At 45.6% G+C, this 22,229-nt stretch overlaps 1 protein-coding gene across 4 annotated transcripts in view; it reads right to left on the reverse strand.

Annotated features, from left to right (window-relative positions):
• SERPINE2 (serpin family E member 2) overlaps window positions 1-14,404 on the reverse strand; it is a 65,721-nt gene extending 51,317 nt beyond the window's left edge. The window contains exons 1-2 of one of the 4 annotated variants that reach the window (XM_025404361.1): window positions 5,474-5,977; window positions 4,591-4,724 (exon numbers count right to left, since the gene is read on the reverse strand). Coding sequence is in view for 1 of the 4 variants with exons in the window: in XM_025404359.1 (XP_025260144.1) it covers window positions 13,287-13,300 (14 nt within the window). In the remaining 3 variants the exon portion in view is untranslated. Of the gene's footprint in view, window positions 1-4,590; window positions 4,725-5,473; window positions 5,978-13,286; window positions 13,594-13,901 lie in introns of those variants that run through there. The other 3 variants (XM_025404360.1, XM_025404359.1, XM_025404362.1) reach the window with 3 other exon arrangements.
• Between the last annotated feature and the right edge of the window lie 7,825 nt (window positions 14,405-22,229).

The following is a 22,229-nucleotide window of genomic DNA, read 5'->3' on the forward strand; positions in this document are numbered from 1 at the left end:
ATGTGTGCTAGGATATAGGGCATCCCCCAGATAAGACAGCCCTCTTCTTTTCCCAATGAGAAAATCCCTACCCCCTACAAGTTTTGGTCAATCTGCCTGAATAAACTTTATGACACACATGAAATCATATACACTATGAGTCAGAAATAGTACTTTTCATTCCATGTCCACCTTCCATGACGCAATTTAGCTCACAGTCTTTCCAGGTAGTGTCCATATGTCTGTCCTCAATTTTTGAGTTGTCTAACCGTTCTTCTAAGCATAGCACCTCCTTACCTTCCAAGTTGCCTATGATACAGCACTTTTCAAAACGATGTGCGACACTGCCACTGAAACGCCCACCCTAGGCCATCAGAAGCCCTTCAGAGTGCATAACTTCAATGGTCTGAACAAAATTTCAAATGACAGAGGGCAGCTAGCTCCTCAGGAAACCCATTTCCTCTTCTTGCCAACCACAGAGCTGGGCTACATTTCCTAGCCTTCAAGGTAGGTGGGTGTGACCATAAGGCTGAACTGTACTTAATGAAACAGGAGTAGAAGTGCCACATTCCACTCCCAGGCTTGGCCTATCAAAAGCTCCCATATGAAGTCCTCGGTGATCTTTCTGCTTCCACCAGCTCAACGCTGACCAGTACAGTGACCTTAGCAACTGCCTGTTAAATAAAGTGGAACCACAGACAGGAAGAGGCTGGGTTGCCAAATCACCAGGTTTCACATAGACGTGCCCACTTTGGGCTTTATACAAGTGGAAAATAATCTTCTCTCATGTTTGAGTTACAGTACATATTTGCGTTTATTTGTTATAACAACTAGCACTATATTAACTAATACAATGTTCAGTATCTGGCAACTCTGAAGTTATAACCTCAGGAACAAGTACTAAATCTGTATTCAATTTCTCTGCTTCTCTTTTTAAAACTTAACCCCTTTTCATGAAGCAATCTCGATAAGCATTCATTATATGCATTGATTGAGAGAATTTCAGGCGAATGTGCCTTCCCCATCTGTTCTCAGTCAGTCTCTCATGGATCTCATCTATCTAGCTTTTTTTGTGTGTGAACTCTAATGATTTTGTAAGGACCCTACTAGATAGCAACTCCCTTTTTGCAGAACAATTTTGAGGAAATTTTTTGCTTCATGTTCAAGCACACAGTTTTCAAGCTGGGACACTCTTTTTCACAGAAAAAAATTCTGTATTTCAGTGCCTTTTCATGATGTACTCACAAACTGCTCAGGTACCATTTTCAGCTTATGTGCCTGGCCCAGAAGGGATCAGGTCTTAACGCAGGCTTGTGTATTCCTGTGTCTTGCTGTCATAGATATTTAATGTTTCACACCTTTCCAAAGTTGTCCATTAAAACTTCTGTCTTCCTTTTAAGGGAATCAATCTCTCCTCTGTGAAGGAGTTACCTGTTTTTCTTTGGCCATAAAGAGCACGTGAGAGACTAAACAGCCAACTCTCAGCTGATAGAAATCAATAAATACCAATTCTACAAAGTTTCGAGCAAAAAGGATTTTGTGGAGAGTCAAGTAAAAGAAAAAATGAGGACTGTTGTGCCCAGGAGGGCTATCTAGACACTGGTGTTTATCAGCTATGTGCCAACATTTCCCTCTGCAGAGAGATTTACCTCTGGCACAAAGCAGTGTCTGACACTTAAGACACTTCTCTGCATGAAGGGCTTGGCATTAGCACTACTGAGCCCCCCTGTTGGCTGTCTGAAAGCTGGGCATTACTCCCCTAATCTCACATAGGAGGACACCTACCACTCACCCAGATTCCTCAGCTACAGAACCATCTCGGGCTACCAGCCTCTCACACGGTGAGGCAATGCACAGAAAGCACTTTCCTGACCTATGGCTCGCACGGGCATCAGGGACTGCTCCAGTCTTCAGGGTCACAGACTGCTCTCCTGATGTCCTGTCCTAACTGAGAGGGAGGGGAGGGGACTTCCATGCAGCCCTCCCCAACAGTTCAGTCCACACTGACCACTGCCAGCTTGACCTCCCAAACATGTCACTGGTATCAACTCATTTTGGCAGCTGATTATTGATCCAGTGCAGGACTTAGGGACAAGGTGCGAGTGGTAGAAGCGGCTGGCTCTGGTGGAGGAATATTTTATCACCACGGTACATGATGATAATAAAAAGCAAATCATCTGAGGTAATTTCATTATTGCTTTCAGATCTTCCATAGACAATGCACCCTGATTGCCTCCCCCTCCCTCACACCATATGCCACTGTTCTAGACGATCTCGAATTGTTATTAGGTATCAAGGATGTGCCCTTTCTACCTAAATAGATAAACCCCTCAAAGATTGGCCTGTTTTGCAGATAATTCTATGTCCCTCTAAGCACCTATTATAGAGTAAATGCTCAAAAACTAGCTCTTCAGCTGCACGCCACCCAAATACAACAGCATGCTGCCTTCAACTTCCTTCATGTCCTGTGTGGGGTGTACACATTAAGAACAAGGCTTGTGGAATCTCTTTTACCCTCTGGAATGAATCTTCCTCGAGAACATAGGAGTGAATACAGAAAAGACACAATAGAGAAAAAGAGCATGAATCAGCCATGGGGCTCTAGGATCGGGTTGTAAGAGCCACCAAGTTATGGGGGCTGCTAAGGGCTACTCAAGGGTGAGTGGCAGGTGATGGCAGTTCTGTCATCAAACTGTACCCAGACTTGACATCTGGAGAGGTAACAGGTGACAGGAGTCAGAGACGTGAATTCTCAACCTGCCACAGCCCTGACTTTGCCAAGTGACTTGAGTCACTGTATTTCCTACTTCCCTGCTTGTTAATTGGGGACACTATGATCTTTCTCTGCAAGGAGAGTAATATCCTCATCATTCTCTATTCTCTAGCCATGGAAATAAAGCACAGAGAGGGAAGTATTTTGCCTAAGGACACACACTACTAAGTGTGGACCTGGGGTTTGAAACCAAGTTTATTTGACCTCTATCAACTCATCCTCTGCCCAGCAATGCTCTGACCTTCAATCTGTGGGGCCGTGTATCATTGCTCAGCCACATGGCTTAGCCTCAATCATTACTAAAGATAGTGTTTCAGGATCCAAAGTCTCCACCCCAGAAAGACACAGATCTGGAGTCTATACCCCATCAGTGGGAATCAGATCAGGATGCTCTACACATCTGAATCTCATTTTTCTCGCCTATAAACTAGGAATGATTTCTACCTTACAAGGGTTGTTAGGATTCAACAGGATCATGTATAAAATATACCTAATAGTACTTGACACACTCATGATGCATAATTTTCCACTTCCTTCTCCCCTTTGAAGTACTTTTTGGGCTCTTCTATGCCAGGTATGGTGGCAGGAGCCCAAAAGAATAAGATACCCCACTTGGAGGTTCCTAACATGGCAGAGAAAACACACGCAGAACCAGAACACAAGGTAGAGAGTAGTACATAAGCATAATTTTGCCACTGTACGTGTAAAAAATGTACTTATCCCACTCATTGAAATTTTAGGCTAAAAAGTGACATATGCATTGGAAAAACTATGTCTTCATACGTTCCACTATGCTAAATTAATTCAAATTAGTATGATCAGCACTTTGATATTCATGATTTACCACCTTGCTGCACAAGAACAGGTTTATTATGAATACTGTGGCATCCTTAGCCAATCCTCCAAAGTGTTATTTTAACTAACATGTCATTAAGAAATTAGCATAGGTTTGGCATAAGATAATAGGAGTCTTTTAGTATATAAATTTCAAAGAGAAAAATCCACACCTTTAGACAGAAAGCTCTCCCTTACAATTAAGTCATCACACAGGCTCTCCCTGGCATCCCCCAATCTCACTGTTAGAGCAACAATTCAGGGGTTGGCATATACTCAGACTGCTGTATGAAGTCCAAAGTGGTTAACTGCCAGAAAGATCCTTAAAAAAATCCTATCATTGGAAGCAGAAAACACATTTCTTATCTGGGAATGCTTGCTAAGGTTAATCCAACATTCTTAGAACTCTTTTGTATATTGATGGAATCAAATCACAATTAAATGACCATCATCATGTGCTTTAAAAATATTCACATGTTTAAAATAGTTATTTGTTGGTATCTGGACATCACTGGACACAGTAGAATGATTTGCTCACAGTCAGAAAAACAAGAATGAAAAGAGAAGCCTCTGGATGCTACCCTTGCAGAGACCTAAATATTAAACCAAATAGATTATTTTTCCTACTGCATAGACATTTTTTGTTTTGTTTTATTGAGACAGAGCCTCCCTCTGTTACCCAGGCTGGAGTGCAGTGGCACAATTCCGCTTACTGCAACTTCTGCTTCCGGGGTTCAAGTGATTCTCATGCCTCAGCCTCCCAAGTAGCTGGGATTACAGGCGTGTATCACCATGCCCAGCTAATTTTTTGTATTTTTAGTACAGACAGGGTTTCACTATGTTCAGGCTGTTTTTGAATTCCCGGTCTCAAGTGATCTGCCCACCTCAGCCTCCCAAACTGCTGGGATTACAGGCGTGAGCCAGCACGCCTGGCCCTGCATAGACATTTATTCGTTATTCACAACTAACCTAATGGAAAAAAGCAGCCAGCATGACAGGGCTACCTGCAACGTGCTCCCTGGAAGATCTCTTGGTAACACAGTTGTTTACATCACAAATGCAAGGGTGGAGTCAGAAGGAGGTTATTTCATGCAACAGCCTTCCTTTGCCTCATGGCCAACGCACAAGAGCCTGAAGCCTGCAGGCAGGACAGATGACCAGGTGATCATTGGGGAGTACTGCCCACTGAGAGTGCTGTAGGAAAGGGGTCTGGAAACAAAGCATGCAAAGACACAGAGCAAGTCTCTCATTCATCAGGTCAAACACACAAGGAAGACATGAGTCTCGGAGAAGTGCCCACCTGTACTTGTGTGACAAATACTACCCAGTGTCACAACCACAGCCACCTTGTGTCCCGAAAGTCAGCTCCATTCCTGCCACTGTGCTTAGCGCCTAAGATATACTCTTCACTTCATCCTCACAACACTTAAGGGGTGGCCCTAACCCAACTCACGGATGGGCTTGGAGATGTTTAGAAATTTGGCTTTGGCTCATGGCCTCCAACATGTAGCCTCTAGATTCAAACCAAAGCCCGCTGGCCTCCAAATCCTCCACACTCTTAATTACTATACAGTGGAGGAAGAGGAGGAAACATGTATTTTAAAATGACAAATTTTGAAATAAAGGTAACTATAAACCTTAGAAAAAGAAGTTAAATCCTAAACGGAATTCAATTAGGCATCTTTGAAAAGTCATGGCACACTTGTTCTGTGGTTCTGCTGAGTTTCATCCAGCTCAGCTTCAGTTATTCACTTGGACTCTGTGTAAATCTCTCTACCTTCTCAATCCAAAGGTCAGTACTAATTTTAGATTTCAGTCCCAGAAAAAAACAAGTGTCTAAGGAAGGAACTAGGGGGCCAAAGGCATAAAACCATGATTCAAACGTACCACAGAGATACTGGCCTCTTTCTGTCTCATGTGTTTTGGTTGTGATACTAGGGATATTACGCAGCACGGCGAGCAGGTAGTCTTGAAAGGAGGAGTGTGCTTTGACACGAATTTCTTTTCAAGAAGGTATAAACATTGATGGGATGTAAATCTTTGAAAATCCATGGTATCAGCTCACAGTTCACACATCTACACACCCGGGTCCAGGCTCCGGCACTGACATATAAAGGCTGTGCGACCCGACATATATACAGGGTGCGCAACCCTGGCATACAGGCTGTGTGACCCCCCACACACTGTGTGACTGTGGACCGTTTATCTCTGCCACACTCTTCCTTCCCAACTACACGAGTGGGAATGATATCAGCATCTAGCCGAGAGGCAGGCACGAGGCTCTAGGAGACCACACAGAGCCTCTGCTGGCTGGGAAACAGAAGGAAAGGCAGCTGGGGAACGCCAGGCAGCACGGTCCTCTCCACACTCCCTTTCCTCCTAACCAAAGATCGACCACGCAACTCGGAATTCAGCCAATCATAGGACCTCACTCCTCTTCCCACAGCCATTGGTACAGGGAAGGGCATGTGACCATGTGACTTAGCATCAGCCAATCATAGGACCTCACTCCTCTTCCCACAGCCATTGGTACAGGGAAGGGCATGTGACCATGTGACTTAGCATCAGCCAATCATAGGACCTCACTCCTCTGCCCACAGCCATTGGTACAGGGAAGGGCATGTGACCATGTGACTTAGCATCAGTCAATCATAGGACCTCACTCCTCTGCCCACAGCCATTGGTACAGGGAAGGGCATGTGACCATGTGACTTAGCATCAATCAATCACAGGACCTCACTCCTCTGCCACAGCCATTGCAATGTACAGGGAAGAGCATTTGACCATGTGACTTAGCATCAGCCAATCATAGGACCTCACTCCTCTTCCCACCGCCATTGGTATAGGGAAGGGCATGTGACCATGTGACTTAGCATCAGCCAATCATAAGACCTCATTCCTCTGCCCAGTCATTGGTACAGAGAAGGGCATGTGACTGAAACTGAGCTAATCAAATTCCTCTCTAGGATTCTGCCCCCCGCCCCCCAACCAGCTGGAACTGGCAGCTCTTTCTTCCTGTCTCAAGAGGCTGTAGGGAGGTAAGCCTGGAGTTACCTACAGTCATGGTCCCGGAGAGGACAACCACAACCAGCAGACAGAAGCAGAGATGAGAGGCAAGGAGAGAGAGAAGAAAGCCTCCAAGTCCTCAGTCTTTGGTTCCAGCCAACTTCAGGGCCAGAGTCACCTCTCCCATGCTTGAGAGTGGGCAGTGTCAGCCAACAGCTCTCCACCTTGTTTCCAAGTTATTTTGATTTGGGTTTGTGCTCTTGTAAGCAAAAGATAATGCAGTAGTTAATAGTTTCTATAATCTTAACAGTGACCAAATCCTCAGTAAGAATAACTTCTTGAGTGAATTTCTTATTTAAAAACTGAAGAAATAAATTTTAGTAGAGGAAGCAAACACTGCCTTTATTTACATAGCACTTTCACGAAAGGAAGAAAGAAACATCCGTTTTCATTTGTAGTCACCTTATTCATTTCCGAGTGGGCTTTGTATTTGGCATTAAACTCTTTCACATACCCACATCCACCTTCAAGATTTGGCCCATAAAAACTTAGGATAAAAACAAGTGGTTATTTTTTCTATAGCTATATTTGCTGGCACTACATGGAGGGCTAGGGGTAAGAGAAGGCACTTATGCTATTTTTGGTATGCTCTCAAGAGAAATTCCCCAGGTTACCAGAGTTCCCAATAGGGGTTGGGGGTGGGGCATGGTTTACAAAAAACAAAGTGCGTTTACCAAGATTTGCAGCCCTAACAGGAAATCCTTTCTGACTCTTGATGGGATTTTTTTCTTTCATATTAAAGTCTCCTCGTATTATTCTTCAAAGAATTAAGTAAGAAAAATGGAAAGGCACAATGGATGTAAATTCCAATTCTCAAATGATCTTCCGAAGCAAAGGATAATGTCTTAGGTCAAACTGTGGCAAAAGCCTGGGTGTTCCTGATCTAATCTTGAACTAGGGTGCCCACCCCAACCTTTGGAGAAATCCCAGGACATGTTTGTCAAAACATATGAGTGGAATTACAAATAGAGAATTGCTTGGGCTCAGTGGCCATCCTCATGCACAGAAAGAATCCCAGAAGGGATGCCGACTTTCCTGGACTGGGCTTACATCCAGACCTAGAAATCTAACAACAGAATAAAGACAAGACTCACTGACTGTAGAAATAGACTTGGCCTGTTGGATGGGAGGTGGTATTTCTCAAAAGAGAAATAAAATCGTACTAATCGTTCAGTATTCTTAAATTGGGAACTTGGAGACAAGAGATAACCTAAAGAGGTAGTTTATTGCATTTGACTCCATTCTGTACCTAAGGGTATTTTTTAAAAACCCAACATTGGTTTTCAGATTAGGCATGCAATCTACTCATGAGGAAAGATGGTTTGAAAAGAGAAGATGGGCACATTTATGTGTGGAGAACAGGTTGACAAGATTCAAGTATATGGGACCTAATTTATTTAAAAATTTATAAATGCTCTAAGGAATACAAACTAAATCTTCACTTTGGCCCATGATGCTCTTTCTGAATACTAATGCTGAATGATTTTATAGGCTTAAAAAAGTGAGAGACAAGAACTTTAAGGTATACAGGCACAGGATAATGCTTTTATGAAAAAAATTTATCTAGACTTGACATTTATGAGAAAGCCACATCAAAAGGAAAGGGAGCCAATAATTTATAGGTTTTAAAAATAAGACACCTTTGACATCATTTATTTCAACATACCCAATATATAGACAAGGAAACTGAGTTCTAGATGGTAACCTACACACTCTATTAGTGGTGCGGCCCATATCCTCTCCCAGCCTGCTCTTTCTACCTAATTTGATTGAAGATATCAGCCAAAAAAAAAAAAAAAGTCACCAAGAGGTCATATATCACCATCACCAAGGTGAACAGAAATAAACCAAAATACATCCTCCTACCCTGTAAAACCATGAAATGCAGAGTGCACCCCAGCCAACAGACCTCAAGGAGGGCAGAACCATTCCAAAGGAAGGTTCAGATGAGGATAACTGAAGTGAACACCGGCAGAGAAGTGCTTCTGTATTAGACTTCCGCTTTTCTCTTAGTAATGTTTTATCTCAAAAGACAAGGTTAATCAAAAATTTAAAATGTCTGAGGATATATATTAAATTTGCTAGTACCAAAATGAGGGCTGGCGGCCTGGCAGGGAGAGCTCCCCTTTGAGTCTGGAATACACACACTCTTCCATAAAGCGTGCAGTAAACGTACAAAAAATATGAATATGGTTTAGTTCAGACATCTGGTAATTGCCTTTGGGCCACACACCACTGCTGGTGCAAATAAAACTAAAACACAGGCACGTCTTTCCGGAGCTTAGAGTCTACTGGATAGCGCATGTTGCTACAACACAAAAAACTGCCATCATTGAGGTAGGCCCGGGGAGGGGTGTACACTGCACATGTGCCACAGAGGGTTGGGGTGGTGACTGCCAGCAAGGCCTTTTTGAACCCAAGTCTTGAAAAGGAGAAATCAGCCAGACAGTGAACACAGGAGGAAGGGAATTCCAGGCAGAGGTACAGAAGGAACAAAGGCAGAAAAGCACTGGGCAGTACCAGTGGAGTTTACAGGAGGTGCAGTTTGGCAAGAAAAGAATGTTTCAGGCAGAGGGCAAGGCAGGGAGATGGGAAGGGAGTGAAGAAAGCTTTGACTCTGTTGGGTCATTACAAATGGCCAGCAGCCTGGTGAGCCCATGGAGCACTGTGGAAAGTTCCCTGGCTGCATACTGACAGGAACTGAGTTCTGGGTCAGGACTCTACTCTAAGGCATCATTTGGGAACACACTGTATGACTCTGGGTACCACATGTAAAACAAGGTTCCCCATGTTCCCAGAGTTGGGGACTCCCTGGGATGGCCTGTGCCTCCATATTTACAGACTCCCCACTGCTGTTCGGCATGTAGAATCGACCCTGCCCTATCTCCACCCAGGGGGGCTGCAAGGAAGTGGGGCAGTAGTCAGGTTTGTAGAAATGGCTTGTAAACAGTAGGGACTGCCATCAACACTAGAACTCTGTATTAATTACCCTACAGAAGCTCAAAAGCATCTTCAGAAACTCAGGTACAACACTGTATAAAGATAGCGGAGAGCTCATCTTTTAATCTGAGATACCCAACTTGTGATATGACATGGCCACTTCTTTCGAGTCAGGGGTTTAAGCCCAGATCAAGAGAGAGCCATCAAGTTTTATTAGCAGGGACCCAAGAAGACTTGGATTTGGGGCAGCAGGAGGAAAGTCACACCAGCAACAACATGGAAGAGAGTTAGAAGGGATGCAACAGGAGGCGCACGATGCTGTGCAGTAAGCACTAGGCATTCCCAGGCCGTCGATGGTCATCTCAGCCTAGGGTCTCTAGCTCTGAAGCCCATGGGAGTCAGAACACTACTATAAGCAAGGGTCACAGGTCCAGGGGAACCAGAAAGCAACCGACCTCCAGTATAGACAGGCACTGGAAAGCCAGCAGCAGCTGAGTGTTGCCACATGGAAATTTAAGCATCCTATTCCAGGTTTTTCGGCTTTTTTTTGTTTTTGTTTTTGTTTTTTGTTTTTTGTTTTTTTGAGATAGAGTCTCACGCTGTCACCCAGGCTGGAGTACAGTGGCGCCATCTCAGCTCACTGCAACCTCTGCCTCCTGGGTTCAAGTGATTCTCCTGCCTCAGCCTCCCAAGTAGCTGGAATTAAAGGTGCACACTACCACACCCAGCTAATTTTTGTATTTTTAGTAGAGACGCGGTTTCACCATGTTGACCAGGCTGGTCTTGAACTCCTGACCTCAAGTGATCCGCCTGCTTCAGCCTCCCACAGCGCTGGGATTACAGGTGTGAACCACTGCACTCTGCCTATTCCAGGTCTTCTAGCTTTTAAGAGAAGCTGTACATCCAAGTGGCATCTCCAGATGTCTAAATATTAACTCAAGTTTTATATACTTTGTTCAGGCCAACAACACCGCTGCCTACTGCTAGAAGTGGCACACCAGCCACCATTTTGCCACTTTTGGACTCTAAAGCAAGGCAAGGCCAGCGTGACTAGAGCGGACCTTTGTGGAATTTCACAGCATAGAGAAGCAAGAGGATCTGGTGACGGCCTGGATGTGGGCAGTGCAGGAACCCAGCATCACTGTGAGGCTCCTGCTCCAACACCTCCATGAATGGTGGGGCCACTGCCAAAAAAAACCAGACAAATCTTGGCTAATGATGAAGCAAATATGGGGTGGGTGGTGAAAACTAAAATCAATTTTGGATTTACTGTGGGGCATTTTTCTGGTCTAAAGGGCATGGGTAAGCGCACCAGACTGCAGGTAACTGATTGGAACACAGGAGCATGCTCAAGCTAGCTTACATGCCAATCTAGGACTCACTTCATATTGGTGACAGTTGAAGCTGTGAGAACATGGTTCACCCAAATACACAGGGCACAAGAGGGATGACAGCGAACCCTGGGTAACCTCAAGAGGTAGCAGAGATGCCAGGGAGGAAGAAGGAAAACCAGAAGGTGGCAACCAGGGGTGAAAAAAAAAAAACCATCGGAAAGGAATGGAAGAACCTCATCAAATGCCACGGAGAAGCCTAGTGGGTATCCATAAGATTGCTTGTTCAGACGAGAACACATGGACACAGAGAGGGAAATATCACACACCAGGGCCTGTGGCCGGGGCAGGGGGGTGTTGGGGAGGGATAACATTAGGAGAAATACCTAACGTGACAGGTTGATGGGTGCAGCAAACCACCATGGCACATGTATACCTATGTAACAAACCTGCACATTCATGTACCCCAGAGCTTAAAGTATAAGCTCATGTACCCCAGAGCTTAAAGTATAATAATAAAAATTTTTAAAAAAAGATTGCTTATTCAGGAAGTCATGGGCCTTGAACTTTGAGGAGACTCTGGCTGGCTTGCAAATTGCTGAACGGGAAGGGGAGACCAGTTTAAGAAGCCTGGAGAGACGTGGTGGTCATTGCAGGTGAGCTGAGGATGCAGGGACAAGGGAGGTTAAGGCATTCTTAAAATAATACTAAAAAAGAAAAAAGCTCATAGGGAGAGACTGAAGATAAAAGTAAGAAAAGGGAGTAACACTCACAAGGAGAGAGAGGCATTGCGAGTTGGGATTCAGGACACAGCTGGAGACATTAGTCACTGCCCCAAGGATGTCATCTCTCTAAATTTCTCTAAGTTCTCAGTCTAACTTGATTTTTCTTTATAATTCTACCCTATTCATTTATCATACATTTACAATATATTGTGTTTGCTTTTAGTTGGTTTTCTCCCACAAGAATGACAATTTCAAGCGAGCAAGGATCTGCTCTATTTACCACCTATGAGTATCTAGCGAAGTACCGAGACACAGTAGAAGCTTAAGAAGATTTATTGGATGACTGGGTAAACACAGAAAAGTCTGTACAGGGGAGATGGGGGAGGACGTCAGGAGACCCTTCCGACCTCTATTTTCTTGGTAGAATGGGCTACAAAGTCATCGGCCAAACCAGCAGGAGGAAAAGGATTAGAGATCGATGCATTGAAGATTACAGTGGGAGTCCGGTTTGCAACCCAGAAGGAAAGAGCTTGCGGGATGGAGGCACTAAGAGTTTTCAGAAGTTGAGCATCTCAGAGAGGGCAAGACTTGGAGGTACTTAGAGGACTTAGTAGCTGGAGTACATGGAAGACACTGGATTTGAGACAGTCAAGGAAGTGCACATCTAGAGCGTCCCCCGCATGGACTTTAGGTCTAGAGGTGGAGAAATAGCCCAAGAGCCAAAGTCCCCATGCAATGGGAAAGGAACTGGCTGAAAGAGGACAGCAAGGCGGAGATGCACCCAGTGACGTGGCCAGGTCACCACCTCATTTCCAACTCTGCCACCTCAAACAATCTCTAACTGGTATTTAATCACCCTTGTGCGGAAGTGAAAATTAGTTTCTTTTGGAGACAGTAATTTTAAAATTAAACTAATATGAAGTTCATGGGACACAGAAATTTTCTGCATAGATTCATTTTTGTTTTAGAATAAAACACGATGACATTTTCATGACCTTCAGTAATTGCCCTGCATGGTACAATATTTTCAAACATTATTTTAACAAAGAATCAAAATTTGGGGGTTAAAAGAAACCTTAGATTACTTAGGTTAGTACCTTCATTTGCATAGCCAAAATTTTTTCTATTGAAATACTGCAAATAGCAAACAGTTACTGATTTAGACCTTCAGATAGTGTTGAAACTGCCTTCAATTTTTGAAGTGTGGTTTAGGATATACAAATCAGCAATGTAGACATTTCTTCCAGTTATCTGTGCTCAAGTTCTGATATAAAATCTTCAAAGTACACAATTATCACATACATTGTTCCACAACAGTTCAGACAAGTAGACGGCTTCTTGGCTTGAAAGAGGAAGTCTCACACCTTCGAACACCTTTTCATGCTGATGCTAAATATAAGAACGTCCCCTGCAAAGTAGTCAAAGCAAGACAGCAGCATTCGAGATTTCTCCAGACACACACACACAAAGAATGTGTTTCGTTCATTAAAACACTAAAACCTTCAATAGCATCTTCCATAATACCTGATGGTGGAGTGCTGTCTTATGTAATAGAAGCCTTCCTTCGCCGCTCAGTTTGTAGACACATTAAATGCCTAATTCCTTCCAGAATTTCTGAGTACTGTACTTTCACTTTACCTGCAGTCACTCATCCGCCTCGCAACTCCCGTTTCTACAGATGATGAAAATAGCAAAGACCTGCTCGCTCGGGTTAAATCGGCTGCCAGAGGCCAAGTTAAAGGCTTTCCCCACACCACGCGTCACCTCCCCCTGCACAGGCAGAGGTAACAAGTAAGAGTGCGCCAGTCTCTCCCCATCCGGCGGCGCGCAGCCTAAGTCCGGGGTAGGGGGACGCCGGCAAGCAGCTGGAAACCTCAGGTTCAGGGTCAGGGCCGGCTTGGATGGGCAGGAGCCACGCCGGCTCCGGGGCTCCCCACTGCGGGTACCTCTGGACGCCACTCCGGGGCGGCCCCGCCTTGCGCTGCCCGGGTCCCGCTCGAGGCTCCCCGCGGGCGGGACCGGGATGCCCGGCGCGCACCCAGCCCCGGCCAAGGCGGCCCGCGGGAGGCTGAGAAAGTTCACTCCTCCCCGACATCGGCACCCCCGGGTGCCACTGGCTCCGCAGGCCCGGCAGCTTCCCGGCCGGGCGCAAGGTCGGGGCGCGGGGCCGGCGGCGCGCGGAGCCCCGGGGAGCGTCCCCAGCCGAGGGCAGCGCCGGCCGCGCCCGGGAGTCACGGCGCAGCCTGTACTCACCGCGCTCGCTGGATCCCCAGGGGGCGGCCGCGGAGGGCAGTGCGGCCGCAACTGGAGCGGGAGCTTGGTCTCGGCGGCGCGGGGAGTCAGAGGACGGAGCGAAGCGGCGGCGAGGAGGGTCACAGCCGGAAAGAGGCAGCGGTGGCGCCTGCAGACGCCGCGCAGCCCGGGCAGCCCCACAGCGCGAGCTGGCTGCTGCGGCGGCGGGGGCTTTATCGGCGGCGCCGCGCGGGCCCCCGCCCCTTCCTGCCGCCCCCGCCCCCGGCCCGCCTCGCCCCGCCTTCCCGCCGCCTCCTTTGTGTGGCCGCGGGCCTCAGCGTCCCCGCGCCCGGCCTCCGGGACGCCCCCTCTCCGCCCGCGACCTCTCGGATGCCGCTCCCCCAGGGGTCCCTGTAGCGGGGCTGCGCCCGGAACGCGCCGGGGAGACGCGCGGACCCCGAGGTGCAGCGCCAGCCCGGGCCCGGCTGCACGTGGGTCTCCCGGATGGGGGTGTGTGAGGTGGCGGGGGGGGGATACCGGGGCTTGTACCGCGTCCCTGAGACCCAGGGCATGTCGTCTTGGCTACCCCCTGGAAGAGACAGAGGGCGCCCTGAGACAGTGCTCACTCCTCCGGGTGATGGGGAAAACGGTGCCAGGACGCGGCCGGGAAGGGGCGGATAACCCCTCGAGGCGTTTTGCAGGGTGTCCTAGAGCTGACTTCTCCCTGCCTAGGGGACAGAGGAGCGGCGGCAGGTCGCCTTAGGCAAATACAGACGAAGGGATCCAGAAAACTGGATTCCTGGCTATGTGACAGTATGAGGTACCCGCAGCGTCCTGGGAACTCAGCCCTTCTCAGCCAGTAACCACGGCTGCTGGGACCCGGTGCGCGGTAGACAGGCGCATACCCCAGGGGCCTGCAACAAATGACTGTCCCGCTCCGGGCTCTGTTACCTGGATCTCTCTTAGTTGGTTCCTCCTTTGCATCTAGTTAGGTTTCTGGGGACCCAAGGACCCAACTTTAATGACAATAATTTATGTTGCCATTAGTGTAGAATCCTTGCTAGCTGGCAGACGGCCCCAACAGCGAGGAAGAAATGTAAATTTCCCTATACACGGCCCTTAATTAAGGGTACAGCTACTGATGAGTCACTTGAAAGATCAGCCTGCAGTCACCCCTTGGCATGCAGGTGGCCGTGCTAGAGTGTGCACGTGTGTGTTGGGGAAGGGGTTGCTCTTAAAGTGTAAAATCTGGACCAGCCTAACAGTGTTCTCAGTCTGTCATAGAGGGAAACAGGTTATGGGAGGCTTGGTCCTAAAATAAGGAGCAAACAGTCTACAAAATGAGCATGTTTAATCATTTTACAGTCATACCAAATATTTATATTCAGTTACAGGGCATGGTATACATCCTTCTTGTTCTTTGTGCCTGAAATGCTTTTTGTCCCAGAATCTTCTATGTCTGTCTGCATCCTTACACTTTAGATCACAACTCAAATGTCCTCTCCCCTAGGAAGCCTTCCCTGGCCACTTGAGATAAAGTCACTTTATCCCCTCTAACCTATGACTTCCTTCATGGCCCTCATCATGAATTGATTTTTTTTTTTTTTTTAACCTTATTTCTTGCCAGTTTTCTTCTACTCTCTTTCATTGGAATATACTCCCAGAGACCAGGGAAGAGAAACTAATTTCAATATTGTTTCCACCTCACTCTATCCCTATTGCCTAGAGCCATACCACACTTATAGCAGTTACTCAGTAAATTTTGTTGATGAGTGGATAAACTACTTGCCAAGTGACTTTTAGACATGCTAAGAACCGTTCCAGTGACAGTGTTGTGCTTGGTCCCATCAGGGCGGGGTGGGCTGGAGCTGGGAACAATTCAAAGGAGGGGGAAAGCCCACAGGTGTGAATGAGCTTGCTCAGTGTGGTTGAAAAGCTGGGAGTATCCTCTTCCAGATGGAAGGGAGTCATTCAAGAAACTACTGGAGAAATAACTGGAAATGTGTGGGCGAAGTCAGATTATTATGAAAATGTGTCAGAATCCCTGCATCCATTTCTGTCTCAATCACCTTTCTAAATTAAAATTTGTAATAGAGATAATTGTAGGCTGGCAGGCAGTTGTTAAGAAATGATTCAGAGAGGTCTCTTTTACACTTTGCCAAGTCTTCCTCAATGGTAACATTTTGCAAAACCATTGTATAATATCACAATCAGGATATTAACATTGATACATTGATTCCTATCTCACACACTTTGGTTAATTATGTGTAACTTTAAATTTTTAGTAAAGTTACTCAAAAGTTAAACCAGTGAGAGAAATGCACAAAATAGCTATTTTGAAGAGTTTCAGTCTTGTCTTGAAGGAGCCAATGTTTTTCCAAAAAAAAAAAGAAAAAAAAAAAACCTTTTTTGTTTTTCCAATTAGAGTATAAATAGGGTCCAAATTCTTCATCTATGAAAGAGATTGGAAGTCCTTGGGACTTACCTCTTTGGGTTACATTTTAATGACTGACATTCACTTCCTTTTCTTTCCTGTACTGTCGAAGGAACATTTTGAGCAATACTGTACATGACTTGTCAATTCCGAAATCAGACAAGATGCAGTGCTAACTAATATGCTAAACTAAGCCTAGCCACTAATGTTCCTTTCTCTCTCGCTAGACATGCGATGAGGCCGACCATGAGGTCTCCCAAAGGAAAGTGATTCAAGACAAAGACCCATTCTGCCAGTGGGATATGCTGGGAATACCAACTATACTTGTTACTGAGTGTGCATGACTGATGTTGGCCGACCTTGCTGATGCCAGCAAGAGGAAACGGAAGTAATAACCCAAACTACACTTTCCATGACACTCAAATGGCCAGGCTCTTTGACACCCACCATGAGGGGCTGTTCCAAAGATGTTGTGTTCCTACCTCAGTTGGTCCCCACAAGCAGCAGGTTCCTCCTCCAGTATTCTCCAATATTTGACCCTTTTTGAGATGCGTTTCTCATAGATGTGTACTTCCCATCGACGTTTCCTTCCTACCTCTACTTCAGTTTTGTTTGAGAAATCCAAGTCATTTAACACTTCTACCTGGCTGTTTCTTTGCGACTTCACATTCACAGCGGAATTTCATTTTGTCCTGCAATTGTGTGGCTTGCCTTAATCTGCAAATAGAGCTTCAGATTGTTTATTCCTTTGACCTGGAGTTTAGCCAGCTCCAGCCAGGCTCTGAGTTTGGCTTTGTGTCCATAAGCCACAGTTGGGAGAAACGCAAGAAATGCCCAAACAGAATAAAACAAATGATCTATTTAGTCTTGTTTCCTCTCTTGGAAGAAGTCCAGTGTTGAGTGCCTTGGAATAAATGAAAATCCCCCACCCCACCTCCACTGCTGTCCCATGCACCCAAACAGTATGACCTTGTGTTTAAGTAAAAACTGTCCTTAGCTCTCAGTGGGATGATGGTGTTTTGTCTGGAAGACTGACGGATGTCATGATAATAAGATAACGGATACTCACTTCTCTCCTATTTAACCCCTATTTAAAAGACATTACACCATAACTGCTTGTTACACAATATTATAGTTGCAAATGTTGTTATGGAAGATTGTTTCAACCAGGGGAAAAGAGACTGGTAATAACAGTACACTTATACAATTAGTTTCTGAAACTGTTGCATTGCTTTGGGGTTTTTTTTTTAGCTTAGAAAAGGCATTTGTCTTTTTATTTCCCTTTAAAGTTGGCTTTCTAATAAATTCAATTTCCTCTTTCTGTAACTTCTGAAACAGATTAAACCAGAGCATCAATTTGCACTTTGCTATTGTCGTCACTAGTTTTCACCAAGAGCTTCAGAGAAAAGGTATTACTAAGTGCTGGGCTGGGTATTAATTTCCGTTTTCTTTTCTTTTCTTTTTTTTTTTTTTTTTTTTTTGAGACAGAGTCTCGCTCTGTTGCCCAGGCCGGAGTGCAGTGGCACGATCTTGGCTCACTGCAAGCTCTGTCTCCCAGGTTCACGCCGTTCTCCTGCCTCAGCCTGTAGCTGGTACTACAGGCGCCCGCCAGCCCGCCTGGCTAATTTTTTGTATTTTTAGTAGAGACGGGGTTTCACCGTGTTAGCTAGGATGGTCTTGATCTCCTGACCTCGTGATCTGCCCACCTTGGCCTCCCAAGGTGCTGGGATTACAGGTGTGAGCCACCACGCCTGGCCCTGGGCTGGGTATTATTTTCTACGAATATGTGACCAAATAGGATGTAACAGCCAGGTTCTGAGAGTCATTGTGATACTGACCCCTTCAAACAATAACCCCGCTCCTCTCCTTCCTTTTACCACCAAACAATAGATGCTGCCTCCTTATTTCCATGGGTCTCTTCCGTGTATCTTCTTACCCCGTCATCGGGCTCCCCTCCTTTTCTCCCTCACTTCCTCGGGCCCTCCTTCTCTCCCAAAGGTTACCAATAGCTTCCAATGGCAAACCCAGTAGTTTTTCAACATTCTTTATCACCTTTGAGTCCTTGGCAGGATTTCACCCTCATGTGTGGCCCATTTTTTGGAAACTCCTTTGCCTATTTTCTCTCTTCCGATGCCTTAACTTGCCTTTTTCCTTTTTTCATCAAATCTTCCAACAGGTGGGCACCATGCAGTTGACTGTCCTCAGCTCCCTCTTTTCTCCACACTCTCTCCTAATGGAATGAACATTGATTTATCTGTGGCCACCAACACCTGTTCCCCTCCTCGCATTTTGATAGTGGAAACACCTCTCCTATTTTATGCAGCATTTTATTGGGAAGGAAATCAAGGTATCCTTACTTTCACTAGCCAAGGGATGGGCGTATGACCAAGCTCACTGGATTCCCTCCCAGTTCTTTGAATCTTGAAAAGAAGGAAAAAGTAGTTGCAGCTGACTCATTTCAGCTTGATGAATGATGAATTTGTGAGTTCTTCCAATCTGGACCTCAGAGCTGCCCTAGACCCTGTCCCGTCTGAGCAGAGGTCCACAGTGAACTCTGTTTCTGTGAGAGTTTTCTACTTGTTAGCCAGATTCAGTTTCTGTTGCTAGCAACCTAGGACGCCTAACTGACATATCTTAAATGTATGTAACTTTGCTTAGTTCTGGATGAATTCTAAGCCTGTATCTACAGATGGCCTTGGCCACCGTCCCAAGGTACCACTCATCTATCTCCAAGTGCCTGGCAGACACCTCCACTTAATATCCCACCATCACCTCCCACCTAACAAGTCAAACCCACTTATTATCTTCATCCCCAAACCAGTTCTTCCTCCTGTGTTCCGTGTGTTTTACAGACATGACTTCCATCTCAGTCACCAAAGCACAAAGATGGGAATGAATTGTGACTTTCTTTCTTTCTTTCTTTCTTTCTTTCTTTCTTTCTTTCTTTCTTTCTTTCTTTCTTTCTTTCTTTCTTTCTTTCTTTCTTTCTTTCTTTCTTTCTTTCTCTTTCCTTCCTTCCTTCCTTCCTTCCTTCCTTTCTTTCTTTCTTCTTTCTTTCTTTCTTTCTCTCTCTCGCTCCTCCTCCCTCCCTCCCTCTCTCTCTCTCTTTTTCTTTCTTTCCTGCCTTCCTTTCTTTCTTTTTTTTTGAGACAGAGTGTCACTCTTGTCACCCAGGCTGGAGTGCAGTGGCATGGTCTCAGCTCACGGCAACCTACGCCTCCTGGGTTCAAGTGATTCTCCTGCCTCACCCTCCCAAGTAACTGGGATTACAGGCACGTGCCACCATGCCTGGCTAATTTTTTGTATTTTTACTAGAGGGGGGTTTCGCCATGTTGGCCAGACTGGTCTCAAACTCCTGACCTCAGGCAATCCACCCGCCTCAGCCTCCCAAAGTGCTGGGATTACAGGTGTGAGCCACCGCACCCAGCCCCTTTTCTTCTTTTTATTCCTCCCATTTCCAGCCATTCCTTGGGTGCTGTTAGTAGTTTTAAATTCTTTCCCCCAAGTCCCTCTGAGTCACCCCTTTTCCATTTTTGCAAGTCAGTTCAAACTCTTACCACTCCAATAGCACCCTAACTATTCTCTCAGCTTCCAGATTCTGTCTGTAACTGCCAGCTTAGTCTTTCTAAAGTGCTGCTTCGGTCACGCTATTCCCCAGCTTAAAATAATTCCACCGTTTATCTCAAAGATTCCGATTCCTTGGTTAAGTCAGTCTTCTGTAGAGGTTATGAGCATAGGCTCTGAAGTTAGATTACCTGTGTTCAAATCCCAGTCTCACCACTATGTAATTTTTTTTCAAGTAATTTAACCTGTGAGCCTCAGTGTCCATTTTGTAAAATGGGGGATAATAATAGAATAACCTACTCATAGGGCTATGTGAGGATGGTGTAGTTAATTCACAAAAAGAACTGAGTATTTGACACACAGTAAATGCTTAATAAAAATTTACTACAATGAAAGCTCTCTACAATTTAACCCCAACCCACCTTTCTTGCATTATCTTTTCATTTTCTCTGTGTTTTTAAATGCTTTCCCAATCAGAATTACTCACCTATATCAAGATTGTATTTTTCTGTCATCATGCCATTGTTTAAACCATTCTCTCCGACCTGAATACCCTTTTCTTACTCCACCTGTATCAGTTATCTAGTGTTGCATTACAAACTATCTTTTTTTTTTTTTTTTTTCTTTTTTGGGACAGAGTTTCGCTCTTGTTACCCAGGCTGGAGTGCAATGGCGCAATCTCAGCTCACCGCAACCTCCACATCCCAGGTTCAAGCGATTCTCCTGCCTCAGCCTCCTGAGTAGCTGGGATTACAGGCGTGCGCCACCATGCCCGGCTAATTTTTGTATTTTTAGTAGAGACTTGGTTTTGCTATGTTGGCCAGGCTGGTCTCAAACTCCTGACCTCAGGTGATCTGCCTGCCTCCACCTCCGAAAGTGCTGGGATTATAGACAGGAGCCACTGTGCCTGGCCCTAACTATCCCAAATTTTAATGGCTTAAAATAACAAGCATTTTATTTGTTTGTGATTGTTTGGGTTGAATGGGCATGGTTTGGCTGGGATGGTTCATCTCTGCTCCACCTCCTGTTATCTGACCTCACTCGTGCAGCTGCAGGACTCAAGATGGCCACACTCATACATGTGGACTCTCAGGGAGAAGGACTGGAACCCTCAGTCTTCTCTCTAGTTTTTCATCTTTACGGGCCTTTTTCACCTTGTTGGATTTCAAGCTCTAAGGCTTTTCTACATGGTTTTCCAGCAGTAGTCAGGCTTTATAGGATGGCTCAGGACTCCAAGGTGGGGAAAACAGAAGCCTCAAGTTCTATTAAGGACTAGCCTTGGATTTGGTACAATATCACTTCTGCTGTCACAATTCAGAGCAGGTCACAGGGCTATCTCAGATTCAAGTAGACTCTACCTCTGATGAGAGGCGTATTAGATAGCTCAGGCTGTCGTAAGTAGATACTGCAGGCTGGGTAACTTAAACAGTAGATGTTTATTTTCTCACAGTTTTGTAGGCTGGAGATCAAGGTGCCAGAAGAGGTTTGGTTTCCAGTGAGGCCTCTCTTCCTGGCTTGCAGATGGCTGCCTTCTCACTGTGGCTTCGCTTCTTCTTTTTTTTTTTTTTTTCATGTATATATAGAGAGATCTCTGCTGCTGTCTCTCTTTCTTTCTTTCTTTCTTTTTTTTTTTTTTGAAATGGAGTCTCACTCTTCTCACCCACTCCAGGCTGGAGTGCAGTGGCCCAATCTCGGCTCACTGCAACCTCCACCACCCGGGCTCAAGCGATTCTCCTGCCTCAGCCTCCTGAGTAGCTGGGACTATAGGCTCGTGCCACCACACCCAGCTAATTTTTGTATTTTTAGTAGAAATGGGGTTTCACCATGTTGGCCAGGCTGGTCTCTTGCCAGGCTGGTCTCGAACTCCTGACCTCGTGATCCACCCACCTTGCCCTCCCAAAGTGCTGGGATTACAGATGTGAACCATGGAGCTCAGCCTCTGCTGTCTCTTTCCCTTCTTAAAAGGACACCAGTCTTATTGGATTAGGACCCCACCCTTATGATCTCATTTAACCGTAATTACTTCCTTAAAGACCCTATCTTCGAATATAGTCACATTAGGGGATTGGGGCGTCAACATATGAATTGGGGGGGCACAATTTAGTTCATAATAAGAGGAGCGGTGAAATCACATTTCAAAAAGGCGTGCTGGAGGAGTGGGATTACTTTGGCTATTTTTGGACATAATCTGCCGCCACTCTTTGCCACTGAAATCATTTTCATCCTTCACAGTTTTCCCCTCTCAGCTTAGCCAGTGTCGATTTCCCCTTACTCCATGCTCTTGTGGTTCTGAGTGTGGGCTAAAGATTCCACACAACCACATCCGGCCTTGGATGTAAGCATTTGGTTTA

This window comes from Theropithecus gelada, chromosome 12, assembly GCF_003255815.1.
Source record: "Theropithecus gelada isolate Dixy chromosome 12, Tgel_1.0, whole genome shotgun sequence".
Taxonomy (NCBI): Eukaryota; Metazoa; Chordata; class Mammalia; order Primates; family Cercopithecidae; genus Theropithecus; species Theropithecus gelada.